Source organism: Somniosus microcephalus, chromosome 7 (genome assembly GCF_052327205.1).
Source record: "Somniosus microcephalus isolate GS21.2 chromosome 7, FLI_Smic_1.0, whole genome shotgun sequence".
Lineage (NCBI taxonomy): Eukaryota > Metazoa > Chordata > Chondrichthyes > Squaliformes > Somniosidae > Somniosus > Somniosus microcephalus.
In genome coordinates, this window is record NC_140993.1 from 255179516 (window position 1) to 255194697 (window position 15182).

At 40.0% G+C, this 15182-nt stretch overlaps 1 protein-coding gene across 2 annotated transcripts in view; it reads right to left on the reverse strand.

Moving 5' to 3' along the window:
• atp9b (ATPase phospholipid transporting 9B) overlaps positions 1-15182 on the reverse strand; it is a 361204-nt gene that overhangs the window by 152339 nt on the left and 193683 nt on the right. For both annotated transcript variants that reach the window (XM_085993631.1, XM_085993632.1), the window contains exon 9: positions 7773-7853. In XM_085993631.1, the coding sequence (XP_085849757.1) occupies positions 7773-7853 (81 nt within the window). The remainder of the gene's footprint in view (positions 1-7772; positions 7854-15182) is intronic.

Genomic DNA, 15182 nt, shown 5'->3' on the forward strand with positions numbered 1-15182 from the left:
AATCATCAGCCCAAGCCTAGATGTTGTCCAGGTCTTGCTGCATGCGGGCACAAACGGCTTCATTAACTGAGGAATTGCAAATGGAACTGGACACTGTGCAATCATCAGCAAACAGCCCCACCTCTGACCTGTAGATAGTTGGGCCTAGGACACTGGCCTGAGGAACTCCTGCAGCGATGTCCAGAGGCCGAGATGATTGGCCTCCAAAACCCACAATTATCTTCCTTTGTGCCATGTGTGACTGCAGCCAGTGGACAGTTTTGCCCCTGATGCATTTGACTTCAGTTTTACTAGGTCTCCTTGGTGCCATACTCTGTCAAATGCTGCCTTGATGTCATGGGCAGTCACTCTTACCACACCTATGCTAAAAACGATTGAATTAACAGTTTTGTAGCCAAGATTACTTTCTAGTAGGTAGGTCGGTTACATTGAGCAAGCTTCATACTTGAAATGTCATGTGACGAGATTAACTTGCGGCACTTAACAGTAAATTTTAAAGCTAAATGGTGGCATGCTCTGGCTGTCACTGAGGGGTTAGTCTTGGTTTGGTTTCACCAAGGTAAAGTGCAACAGGATACTGCTGAAAAAAGCACAATGAAAAGCATAAGAACATAAGCAGGAGTAGGCCATTTGGCCCTTCGAGCCAGCTCCGCCATTCAGTAAGATCATGGCTGATCTTCTACCTCTTCTCCACTTTGTGCAAGATCTCTAGAGTAAACTGCAAAAACAAACTCAAATTTACCAAACTTTGAATAAAACATCCTGCTTGGAAACTCAAAAAACACAAGAACATTTTTAATCCATTTGATGGGAAGCAGAAATCAATGAATAGTGGTTGAAATTAGATCACAGAAATGATCTATTGCCAATAAGAGTGATAGTTCAGAGGGAGGGTCATAAGGCCATACCCTAGAATAAGGCCTTACAAATAAGCAAATAAACAGGGTGGGGGAAGATTGTGCATTGGCCAATCAGATGAATTTCTTAAGGGTATCATCCCAAATTATTTTCAGCCTTGAGATAATATCTGCAAGATTGAAATTTGACTGCAACAAACTCCATTCCCAAGCCACCGATTCTATTCCCCTACCTGGCCAGTGTTTCAGGCTGAACGAGACTATTCGCAACCTCGCCATCCTATTTGACTTAGTTGAGATTCTGACCCCATATTCTCTCCATCACAGGAACATCGGGACATAGGTCGGCTATTTAGCCCCTCAAGCCTGTTCCACCATTCACTAAGATCATGGCTGATCTGCGACCTAACTCCATATACCTGCCTTTGCCCCATATCCCTTAATACCTTTAGTTAACAAAAATCTATCAAGCTCAGATTTAAAATTAATTGATCTAGCATCAATTGCCGTTTGCGGAAGAGAGTTCCAAACTTCTACCACCCTTTGTGTGTAGAAGTGTTTCCTAATTTCACTCCTTAAAGGTCTGGCTCCAATTTTTTAGACTATGCCCCCTAGTCCGAGACTCCCCAACCAACAAAAATAGTTTCCCTCCATCTACCCCATCTGTTCCCTTTAATATCTTAAACTTCGATCAAAATCACCCCTTAACCTTCTAAATTCTAGGGAATACAACCCTAATTTGTGTAATCTCTCCTCATAATTTAACCCTTGGAGTTCGGGTATCATTCTGGTAAACCTACGTTGCACTCCCTCCAAGATGTGGTGCCCGGAACTGCTCTCAGTAGTCAGTTGTGGTCTAACTAGGGCTTTGTACAGCTGCAGCAACAGCTTCTACCCCTTGTATTCCAGTGCTCTAGATATAAAGGCCAGCATTCCATTAGCCTTTCACAAATACCACCAATTCCACCTCCGTAATAGCACCTGTCTCTGCCCCGCCTCAGCCCACCTGCCGCTGAAACCCTCATCCATGCTTTTGTTACCTCCAGACATGACTACTCCAACACTCTCCGAACCAGCCTCCCATCTTCCACCCTTCATTAACTGAAGCTCATCCAAAACTTTGCTGCCCGCATCCTAACTCGCACCGAGTCCCATTCATCCATAACCCCTGCGGCTCACTGACCTACGTTGGCTCCCGTTCCAGCAATGCCTCCTTTAAGACGCTGCTTAAAACCTACATCTTTAACCAAGCCAATTCTCCTTCCCCACTTTTGACATGAACATTCTCAGCTTCTGCCATAAACTCTAAGGGGCTGATAGCATGGCCTTTGGCTCCTGCAGAAGGCCTGTGTGTGTTGGGTGTGGGAACCTTACACATTCTGGAGCTGAGATCTATCAGTCCCAGTGCACACGGAGCCTATGGTGTGATCACCTTCTGCCATCAACACAGAGCCTGCACAACAGTCTGCGCAAAGTTCATTAAGGGCCCACTGCTATGCATATCGGGGCAATCCACATAATGTACCTGGAGCATCAAACAGCGCTACAAACACAGTGCCTATTTGAAACCAGTGCTTCAAGGGAGGTCAATGCATAAATTAGAAGGCACGCATTGCTTGGTGGCACTGCCCTCCATGTTGGGGCACCTGCTAGCACAGAAGCACCTGAAGCATGGCCTGCAATGTATGAATCAAAAAGGAATTTTAAAAAACCTACCAGAGAAATGAATAGCCAGGAACCCTTTTAACAATGGCTGATATCCAATAATCCATCACTGCGACCCGTGAGCTTTTCCAGCACATCATGCACTAGGAGTGCTGTCTAAATATTTAAATTGGCTGACCTCATTATGGAGTGAGATCAGCTTGTAACCACAGAGCACCGGATACGTCAGGATTGCACTAAGTGCATTTCTATCCAGATTTGTTGAAATAACGTTGCAATATCGATCAGAAAGTCAAGCACTCTAGATTAACACTGACTGATATTTCAGAACTGCTTTATTTTTTATTAAAAGTGGGTAATGCACCTAACATATCTTGTTGATTGTTTAAAGCCAGATAAAACCACAAGCAACATTTAGAACACTTCTCACAATTCTCTGAAAAAGTGTGCCAGGTTATTTATATATATATATTTTTTTTTTTTTTTAAAAACAGTGCACAGGACATTTGTTTTAATACATTATCCTTTTTAAATTACTCACAGGTGCACAAGTAGGGCTGTGACTAATTACAATTATAAATGTGTACAGAAACCTCCCACGCTTGTAGTGATTTAAGATATATGATCTGAAACACTTCCAGTCAATTACCAAATCATATAAAAATCAAAACTATGTAGTGGTAATGAAGTGAATATATTTAAGTTCACACCCGCACTCTTGTCTTAGTGGTCAAGTTTTGCCAGTTCCCTGCAGGCTGCCAGATTAATTGTCACAAGGTATTCCATCTCAAGAAGTAGTTTAATTGGGCAAGAATTCCATCTCACTTTCTAAATTAAAAATGTATCTCACTTGAGTGGTGCTTCCTTGTGGCATATTGTAAATCAATACTAATATGGTCAATGATCAAGAGGATTTCTGGCCAGACTGTCTGGTGGATGCAGAGGGTCATTAAAAAAAATTGAGACACCTAGGTGAAAGACCATGGGTAAAGGCTCATAGTGCAGGATATTACAAAGATTGAAGAGAGTAGTTTAGAAGACAGGATAAATAAAAAAAAGTTAGGTGACACAAATCTCACGTTTTAAAAGCCTGCAGATTGTAGGAAGGGAAGACAGAGGGGAGAGAAGGTCCTGCAAAAGTGAGTTAGAGTAGGATGATGTAATGAGTCTTAATTTCAACACAGTAGCGAGGAGGAAGATTACATAAAGAGGACATTATATTTGGTGCTGAAGAAGAGGAAAGTTCAATGACTATAGCATGATTAAGAGAGAAAAACTGCAACACATGGAAGCTATAAACAAGAGAAGGATCACCTACCTGCCTCTTTGAAGAAATGAAAGCAAGATTTTCATTGCTTCACTGAAGGCAAAGATTCTAGTTATCATACTATTCTTAAAACCTGGCACCTCAGCACTCGGCTAATCACAGGAACTGCAGACTTTGGTGTCTTAAAAAACACTAAACAAAAGCACGAGCACCCAACAACCCTTCCTCTGCTTGCCAGAGTCCTCAGTGATAAGATCTGATGAATTTGGGTTAGATATTCTAAAACAGGGTTGAGGGACACTAACAATTTGTATTAACTGACAGCACTGCTCAGACGTTCTCCCATGACTGGAATCATTCCACTAAACTGGATCTTTAATGATTTAAAGGGCGACACTCAAATTTGAGAGTCCACGCTGAGCACTGAAGAGAAAATATAGCGCTAGGTACTGAACCTTTCAATTTGGCCTCGAGGGTCAGGATTAATATCAAGGATGCCAAAGCTCTCTCAGCTTACTATAGATAGACAATATGCATAATTTAAGCAGATCTTCTATGGCCAAGTATACAACACGGTGAATTGCCCCAAGGCTGTATTTCTTTCATTAATAAAATGGAGAATTACTGCTCTCAGAACACAATTTTAATTTTATGTTTAAACAAAGTCTTTTACAGAGTGGAGTGGAGGTGAGAAGAGAATTCACATTAAAAGTATTCCTCCCTCAATTTTTTTGGGTGCACGGCCTAGTTTCGTGCATATGCAAAATTTAACATTGAAAAGCCTGTCCCGGGCTGCGCAGCTTATAGGGAACGCTGCCCCATACCCCTCCAGACTGTACTACTTTAATAAAAGCAGTGACGGCAACAGCAGCTGTTTATTTAAGATCACAACTTTGGCAATAGGAGTAATGTTTGTGCATCTATGTTGAGAGAGTAGAATGTTAGCAAATGGTTTTATTGGACACAATTTTAGACAGTGATGTGAGCTCAGTTGAAGTTGAATGTTAAAGTAATTGCGTATAGGCTATAACATACAGAATTACAGATGGCACTGGCACAAATGGAATGTGGGTAGTAAAAAGGGGGTAAAGGCTATCCACAAGATCGAGTCTCACTGTGGATTTGTACTACTATAGCTCATCACAGCAGCAATTCAAAAAAATTACGATTAAAGAGCATTCTTTCCTGGCTCTATTGAAAATATATAACATTAAACACTGCATGATATTTAACACTCACCAAGTTTTTAGGAAAATCCAGAATAAAGATCTCTCCTTTGTGACAATATGTAGTGCACCCCTCCCCTTTTCATCAATGTAGTATTTTTCTCCCCAACATGTAAAGTGCAAGTCATCTGGTTGCTGATGGTGTGATGAAGTCAAGCGAGCTAGTAAACTGAAGGAATTTTGTAATTTTTTAAATTAAGAAAACAATTTTTTTTGCCTCTGAGTGATGCTGCAGAATTCTGTTTAAAATGTGCTACAAAAATGCTATAATTGCACTGCACTTGACTATCTCATTGCTGTTTGTGAGACCTTGCTGTGCGCATGTATCAGCACTGGCTCAGTGGTAGCACTCTCATCTCAGAGTCAGAAGGTTGTAAATTCAAGTCCTACTCCTGGACTGGAGCATAATCGAGGCGGACACTGTGCAGTACTGAGAGAGTGCCACACTGCTAGAGGGGCTGTTTGATTATGTCTTCAGTATATTTCAATGCGGATTTAACTTAGTGCAAGTAAACAAATTCCTAAATTAAAGCTGATAACATTGAGGAGGAAAACCATTCTGGACTTAGAGATTTCAATACTGAAGACTTTCAAACAAAAAGCAAATATTTTTGTACACCCCGAAAGATAAAAGTTTGAAGTAAAATGTAAATTTGAGGGAAAAAAATACTACTGCAGTTCTCAAAAAATCAACTGCCTTCTCTTCTAAACAACTTAATTTACTCTGCCTCAATAATTAAAATAGGTATAATTTTTAGTTGGATTATGCCTTTTCTTTTTTAAACACAATGCTGATATCCTTCTATGTTCTGAAGCAGAAAGTGGTTTTATGTACATTGAATCTGAATGATTTGGTGGTTCTACTTACATATACAAATTAGAACAGCTCCTAATACATTATACTGTACATGTGTTGTTACAGCTTCTTCATTACAAAACCAAAACCTGTTATTGAGTTTTGAGGGACAGATGCCTTTAACTATTTCTATTAAACATAACTATAGGTCAAAGTGTAAAGTTCCATTATCCAAACCTGAATAGCAAAGCAAAAACAAACTTAATTTAATAGGTGATTTAGCACCAACATACAAAACAATCTTTAACTTGTCAAAATGTAATTTCAGTTTTCATCAAATCATGTCTTTCACTACAAATTAAATAAGACATCAATAACTAGTTTGGCTAGTGAAGTCTGTAAACTGAAGCACAGATTTACTGAAAAATTGAGTTAAGTCTGAAGAAAATCTGAGGTGAACTCAGTTCCAAGCTAATCGAGTCTGTATTATAATACGTGGTTATCTACCTTCTGTAGTGCGCAACTTAAATCAAATATTAATTCAACTAATCAAGCCCCATTGATTAAACGCAACTGGATTTACAAGCATAAAAGATTCAAGTAGATTTGAAAAAAAAGAAAATTAATAGCTTTTGTATCAATCACAAAATGGCCTAACTGTATTAGAAGTTCTCATTTTAAAACAACGTTTCAGGATTACTGTAAAACACACAAAATGGATCCTTCAAAAACCAAATGAAAGTAGTTCTGAAACCAGTTACGTTACACACAAAACAGATAAAGCTGAGGTATAAGTGTCCAATTTAGTCAGAATTTAAGAATGTCTATTTGCAATATGAGAGATTCATTTCAGTTTAATGTTAATTGCAACACTTAGTCCCTAAACCAGTCTGTAAATTAAATTAATGAAAATAGTCTTCAAAGTTCAAGCACATCAAATAACTTTCATGTATATTGTAATAAGCAACAAGTATTTCCACTCGATGAAGCATCAGCTAACCACAATTGATTGAAGTCACATTTCTTAAATGTGAAAGGTAAAATTCCTTCTAGAATTACTCTCTCATTTAATGGCTAGGTAACTGTGCGCTAACAGATTGCTCATTAAACTAAAGTACAAAGTAATGGGTTTTTGTGCTTTATTTCCATAATAAAGATATGATAGAGCTGGCAATGTCTTACCCTAAGAATTAATCTGCCTGCTATGCTGTAGCTTATCACAGCACAAAGTATCACAAGTTTTTTTTTGTTTTTCAAAGATCTAATATATTTATCATCTGATATGGAAGCTGATCATTTACACAGCCTTCAGTATAATGCAAGTAAAACCTTGGATACAATCAAAAATGGCCTGATAACTTAAAAAGCGAGTCAACCTGTCCCCAAAAAAATACAAATGACAGAGGATGTAGAAGAATAAATCAGAACAGGAAATGCTGTCTTGCTAAGCCGAGTGTGTGGCCAAGAACGGAGCCAATAAACAATGATCGTCTTTGTGACATTGCTTTCTCTGCAGACACGTTTTCAGTCACTGTTAATCCACTATTAATACCAACTCAAAACTGTTGCTGCTTTTACTAGAAATCGGTCAGTAATTATTTAGCTGATGACAGTTCATTCATGCTCAACTCTGTAAAGTGACATTAGTTAACTGTTCAGTTTATTTTTCCCCCCTCGCTGCAAAAGTATTACAATCACAAAAAAACCTTGCATTGGACACTAGCATCTGCAAGCTTTCTTAGCAACAGCCGCTTTTTCTTTACTCCAAATTGCTAAAGGCAAAGTCTTCCAAAGAAAACACATAACAATATTGGAAAATTAACAGATGTAACTCTAGTCTCTAAATTTATTGTAATGGAATGCTAATGACTTAAAAACAAATATTTAGAATTACACATCATTGGTTTTAAGCTTCCGGTTTAATCAAATTATCCGTAAAGCTGTAAGAGCTTCCAACTCACCCGTGTGAAAGTCCCTTCAAAACTATGAATGTCCATTTGTGGCTTCTGAGCATAAACATGAGCGCTGATTGTAAAAAGATCCTGTAAATTAAATTAAACAGGGCAGAGTGTCAAAAATGAAAAAATACTCTATTCAAATTGAGGAAATGTAAAATTAAGATTCTCTAAATACTTAAAGAAATTACAATGTTCTTTCATTCTTAAGTATTAAAAAAAGTCAATTTAATGCCAAAAATACTACTTCATGGAGAACAGAGTGCCTTTGTATCAAGATTTCAGTGTTTTAAAATTAGCACTGAATAATACAGGGCATAAAATCACTACAAAGCAGAAATAAAAGAATGCATTAGAAAGTGTGGAAGTACCTTTAACAGAAAACATTTATGTAAAAATTACAGCAGCATCAGTGTCAGAGGTTTTTGTCTACCTTCTTAAAAATTCTAAAGTTCTGTCCCACCCTTATGTTTAAACGTGTTCATTCAGTACTTAATTTGTTAATCAATTTAACTGCTTTTCATGAGAGAGAGATGCGAACAGCAATGAGATGACTGCTTAAAAATATGTTGCTTTTTACATATTACATAGGATATTCGGCACAGAAATAGGCCATTCGGCCCAACCAGTCCAAGCTGGCATTTATGCTCCACTCGAGCCTCCTCCCGTCTTTCCTCATTTAAATCTATCAGCATAACCCTCTATTCCCTTCTCCCTCATATGCTTGTCCAGCCTCCCCTTAAATGCATCTACAGTATTCGGTTCAACCACTCCCTGTGGTAGCGAGTTCCACATTCTCACCACTCTCTGGGTAAAGAAGTTTCTTCTGAATTCCCTATTGGATTTCTTGGTGACTATCTTATATTGACAGCCTCCAGTTACGCTCTTCCCCACAAGTGGAAACATTCTCTTTGTATCCACTCTATCAAAACCTTTCATAATTTTAAAGACCTCTATTGGGTCACCCCTCAGCCTTCCTTTTTCAAGAGAAAAGAGACCCAGCCTATTTATCCTTTCCTGATATGTATACCCTCACATTTCTGGTATCATTCTTGTAAATCTTCACTGCACCCTCTCCAGTGCCTCTATGTCCTTTTTATAATATGGCGACCAGAACTGCACGCAGTATTCCAAGTGTGGTCTAACCAAGGTTCGATACAGGTTTAGCATAACTTCCCTACTTTTCAATTCTATACCTCTAGAAAAACCCTAGTGATTGGTTTGCTTTTTTATGGCCTTGCTAACATGTGGCATAACTTTTAGGGATGTGTATTTGTACTCCGAGATCCCTTTGTTCCTCTACCCCACCTAGACTTACACCCTCCAAGTGATGTGACCTCCCTATTCTTTCTACAAAAATGTAATACCTCACTTTTATCTGTGTTGAACTTCATTTGCCAATTATTTGCCCATTCTGCAAGTTTATTCATGACCTCCTGTAATTTGTTGCCGTGCTCCTCAGTATTGACTATCCCCCCCCAATTTGGTATCATCCACAAATTTAGATAGTGTTTTTGATTCCGAAGTCTAGATCGTTAATATAAATTGTGAACAGCAGTGGTCCCAGCACTGATCCTTGTGGAACACCACTACCCACCTTCTGCCACTGTGAATAGCTACCATTTACTCCCACTCTCTACTTTGTGTCTTGAAGCCAGCTGGCAATCCATTCTGCTACTTTTCCCCTGACTCTGCATTCTCTGACCTTATTCATTAGTCTATTATGGGGTACCTTATCAAAGGCCTTTTGAAAATCTAGATAAGTTACATCTACTGCATCACCAATGTCTACTCTCTGTTACCTATTCAAAAAATTCCATAAGGTTGGTGAAGCAAGATTTTCCCTTTTGAAATCCATGCTGACTATTCATTATTATACTTTTCATTTCTAAATATTCTTCTATTTTCTCCTTTAGTAGGGATTCCATTATTTTTCCTACCACCAATGTTAAGCTGACTGGTCTATAATTCCCTGGACATGTTCTATCCCCCTTCTTAAATATAGGTATTACGTTAGCTATCCGCCAGTCCTCTGGCACTTCACCTTTTTGTAACGAATTATTAAATATGTGTAGTAATGCCTCTGCTATCTCTTCCCTAGATTCTTTTAAAATGCATGGATGCAATCCATCTGGACCAGGAGGTTTTATCCTGAGTTTGATTAGTTTATTTAATAATATTCCCCCTTTTTTTAAAAATTTTAAATGCACTCATCTCATTACTCATATCATCCAATGTCATGTCCACCTGTTCCATCTCCCTGGTAAATAACAAAGTGCAATGATTTAATACTTCTGCCATCTCCCTATCGTTACCTGTGGTAATGGCCTGTCTATCCCTTAGTGGCCCTATTTCCATCCCAACCTTCCTTTTTTTATTGATGTGCCTGTAAAATATTTTACTATTTTGTTTTATGTTCCTTGATAATTTAATTTTATAGTTTCTCTTTGCCTTCCTATTTGTTTTTTTGACTTCTCTCCTAATCTCTTTGTATTCTCTCTGTCATGAACTGCTCTGTTGTCTATGTACTTAATGTATGCCTCTTTCCTTACCCTCAATTGTTCCCTTATGTCTTTATTCATCCATGGAGTCTCATTAATGTTTAGTTTATTCTTTCCTTTTAGCAGAATATATTTTCCTGCACTCTGTTGAACACCATTTTAAATGTTTCCCATTGTCATTCTATATCATTGTTTGCCAATATTGTTGCCCATTTTATCTTCAAGTTCTATTCTCAGGCCCTCAAAATCAGCTTTTCTCCAATCTATTAACCTGGTTTTTGTCATACTTATGTCCTTCTCTATTATCATCTTAACGCGTATTATATTATGGTCACTATTGCCAGTATGTTCCCCTACTTTTACTTCTCTTATCTGCTCTGGCTCGTTTCCCATAACTAGATCCAATTTTCAAAGGGTAATTAAAATATAATGGCCTGGAATTTGCAATGGGTAATAACAGCGAACGAACAACTCTTTGAAACTGACCACAATTTCAGGATGTAGCGCATGTGCATCTAAACGCGGTAATCCTGAAGTTGAGGTCATTCAATTCTCCGACACTGGCTGCGCTGTGGCGCCCCCTTTCTCCCCTCCCTCTCTCGCGCGCGCGCCCCCCCCCCCCCCGAGATTCCAGAGTTTTTGCTGGGTTACCTTTGGTTGTAAAGAAGTATTTACGCAGAACTTTCCTCTGGTAGTTAAATACATGGGGTAGAATGTTCCTAGTCCATGCAAAAAAACAGACTTGCTATATCAAATGACCTCTTCTTGCTCCTTCTTTCCTAAATGTGCTCTTAAACAATTAATGCTGCCTACTGCTAACAATTTATACATGCTTTTTAAAGAAAAACATTAAAACTTGCACTAAATAAATAGCTTTGCAGATTTGTTAACATTACAGTTTAATCATGTTTCAGTTTAAATACTCAGGTACCCTTAATAGTTCAGTGGATAAATGCACCACATGGTGTGGTAATGAAGCATACAGACCAGGAATATCCCAGAAAGCAAAGAACTGCAGTTGCTGGAAATCTGAATCAAAAACAGAAAATGCTGGAAACCCTCAGGTCAGTCAGCATCTGTGGAGAGAATAGACAGGTTAACGTTTCAAACGTAGACCCTTGGTCAGAACTGGAAAATATTACAGATGTGCAACATTTAGAAAGGGAATAGAATACAGAGAAAGGGGAGGGGGGAAAAGAAGGAAACCGAATGACCTGTAAAGTGGTTGGGCGGAAAACAGCAGATGGCAAAAATGATATTCTTATGAGACAATAGAAGGTAAGAATAAGAGAAATTAAAGACATTTATGAGATACAGAAAGTGTGTGAGTAGCTAAGGTGGTGGGGTGGGGGATATAAAAGGAAGCATAAAATGCTGGCAAAGCAGGAATCTGGGAGAAGAAAAAAGGTTGACACCAATGGTGTAGAACACCTCACCAGCACAATGTTCCAACAGGGGGGCCATACCGCAAACACCAACCCATCCCTCCCCCTAACCGAAACACCTGCACACCCATCCCACACTGTCAGCACTTCCTGCCAAACAGAAAGTGGAATCAATAGTTAAAGTCTGAAGTTATTAATGTCAATATTAAGGCCAGAGAGCTGCAGAATGCCCAATAGAAAGCAAAGGTGCTGCTCCTCGAGCTTCATTTGAATAGTGTAGAAGGGAAATTGCAGTGGCAACAAGAAACTTGGGGTTGCACTTGCATACAAAATTAACATGTTTGGCAAAGCGGCTATCAAATCTGCATTTGTTCTCCCTAATGTAGAGGAGGCTGCACAGTAAACAGCATAATAAGTTAGAGAAAGTACACATAAATAACTGTCTCACCTGGAAGGAGTGTTTGGGGCCCTGGACAAGTGTGAGAGGTGGTGAATAGGCAGCTTGTACACTATCTGCACTTGAGAAAGTGCCAGGAGAATGGGAGGTGGTAGGTTGGTTTAAGAATGAACCAAGGTGTTGTGGAGGAAACAGTCCCTTTGGAAAGCAGAGGGGGAAGCGGGGAGGGGAAAGGGAAAGTGGTGGGATCATGTTGAAGGTAACGGATATAGCACATAAAAGCGGCAGCCGCTGGGGTGGAAACCAAGGACAAAGTGAAGCCTTTCACAGTTGCAATGGGCGATTAGGTGTTCCATTAAAGCTCAATGCAAGCTCAAGGAACAGCACTGTATCTTTCTATTGGGTACTTTGCAGCCCTCTGGCCTTAACATTGGTTTTAATAACTTCAGACCTTAACTACAGATCCCACTTCCTCTTTGGCAGTTGGTGCTGGTAGCGTGGGATGGGTGTCCCAGTGTTTCCAGGGGTGCGAGGAAAGAGACAGGTTGATACTTGGGGTTGGGTTGCTCTGTTGGAACACTGCTGGCAGGGAAGTCTGCCCCCTTGATGTCAATCTGCTTTTTTCTTCTCCCATCTGGCACAGCCTGCTTCACTTTGCCAGTTTTGTGCGCTTCCAATTTCTAGCTGCCTTATTCCCCCAACTGCTTTAGCTGTTCACACATTCTCAGTCTCATAAATATTTTTAATTTCTCTCATTATGCCTCCTATTATCTCATGTTAATATCACTTCAGCCATTTAATCATTTCCTGTTTTCCACTTAAGCACTTTACAGTTCATGGTTTGTGTGCGCGCGTGCATACGGCTGTGCATTTCCCTTCCTCCTTCCCTTTGTTCCATTTCATTTGAAATGTTTTCATCTGTAATATATTCCAGTTCTGACAAAGTGTCTACAACTACTACGTTAATGTGTCTGTTCTAGTCATAGATGCCGAGTGTTTCCAGCATTCTCCATTTTTGATTCAGTAATATCCTTTGTTTGATTCAGTTTGGCGAAGGCCTCGGTGGCGATAGGGAAACAACTGCCCTTAGTGTCACAGCCTCTTTGGTTTGGAGAGGGGGAGGGAACAGCTACGGTTTCCCCCTCCTGATCACCATCCTGTGACCCTTAATAGAAGTTGCACTTTTGTGGACATTAGGCAAGGATAGGATCAAGCTCAGTTCTGATGCAAAGCACATTCAAGTAGCTTGGCACTCGCTTTCTAGGCTCAGACATTAAGAATGGTCTCTTGGGCAGGGACACAGTATGGTCTTATTCCCACAGGAAATAAAGAGTTGCCCGACTTACAAATACTGTTGGTTTTAAGTAGAAAGCTGAAGCTCTCCACACAAGGCAATGCTTCCTTTCTAAATGCTGTTGGTAGTTCAAGCATCAGCGGTGATTTTCCAAGACTAGTGGGATTACTATCCAAGCATGCAGTTTTAAAATTGCACTAACTGATGGATTCAAACAATTATTACATTCATTTGTCAGAACCAAATTGTAAACCTAGATTGTACTTAACTTTCAAAAATCTGCACACCCATGGAGTGCTTTCCAATTGGATTTCCAAAGTAAGATGTTAACCCGAGACAGCTGCAATATTTTGACCTGGATTTTGCAGTCGGTGGCGTAACTATGGATTACGCCGCCGAGCATCGGAACAGAATGCATACTTACCTGGTGGGGACCCTCCTTCGAGAACATGCTGGCAGACGCTGCGTAGTAGAGAGGGCAGTGTAGCGGCCCACAAATCTCCTATAGCTTTTAAAATTACTTGGATTTGTCAGGAGGTATTCCTTTACGCTATTCCCTGCGCCTGTTTGCACCTGCCGTAACATTTTCAGGCATAACTGCTGGGCAGTAGATAGGCAATTAGCCCAACTCTGCGCCAGCAATTAGGATTTCCCCGTCGGTGCGGATCATCTGCCAAGTCGGAACTTGACAGATCGCAAGTTCAGGGATTTAGCGCATGCGTACTCGGAGTACGCCGTCATACTCACCACAAATTCTGGCCCAACATGTTTAGGAAGATGAAGCTTCTTGATCTAGCAATGTTTCCAGATACAGAAGGCTGGGAATGTCAAATTTATTTAAGGAGGTGTACCAGCAATTGCATATGGAAAGTATTTTATGTTAATAAAAATTAAGATTTTCAGTATTTGACTGCAGGTGAAATTCTAGCAAACAGGTAAGAACAGTCACTATCATTTTTCATTGTGACTGACTATTGATTGTGGACAATCCTTCCCTCCCAGCACCACTGTGCATTAGAAAAATGCAGCAAGAATAAAATAAAACTACTGCGCATCAACTCCAAAATTCAATTCTATTTAAAAAGGAGAATTAGTTATGTACTGACATTGGAAGTGAATCCCTGGCAGCGATCTTCACGTGTTGCTCCAACTAAGTCACTTGCCAAATCACCCAATCTCCTCACTTAGGCCTGCAACTCACTCCCAGTTAGTCTTTCGATAAATGTAGTTGCCATTTTCACCATCACCAAAACACAACGTCATCTGTAATCCCTCCCTTCGCAGTTAGCCTTGGCTCAGTGGTATCACTCTGAGCCGAGAGTGCTATCACTGAGCCAAGCCTGACATTTCAGTGAGGTGCTCCTCACCGCTGGGCTCTTTGGACCACTGTCTCCCATCTACCTCTTGGAGAATGCCTTGCAGGAAATCTCACTTTGTAAATCGGTCACATCTTGCTTAGCACTGCAGGTCAGCTACTGGGATGGTCTTTGAATTTTTTTGTCGTCTTTCCCTGGTTTAACTGCCGCTTTTGTTTGTCTGGCCCCCCCTTGATCTGTGAACTGACATTATTCTAGCTGTTATGGAAGGTTTCATTTCTCACACCCTTCCCTTCGACAGGCCTGGTACTAGATCATTGTTCATTTCTGCCGATCGCACCTGGCTTCTTCGGCAGTTTGGAGCATCCCAAGCCAACTTTGCTCATAACTTCTGCAGATCCACTAGAGCTGCTAAACATAACTTTATTAAAATGAAATGTCAACTGACATCTTACTGCACCTCCAGCACCAGGCAATTCTGATCCCTTGCCAGCTGTAACTCAATGTTATAATTCTCATTCCC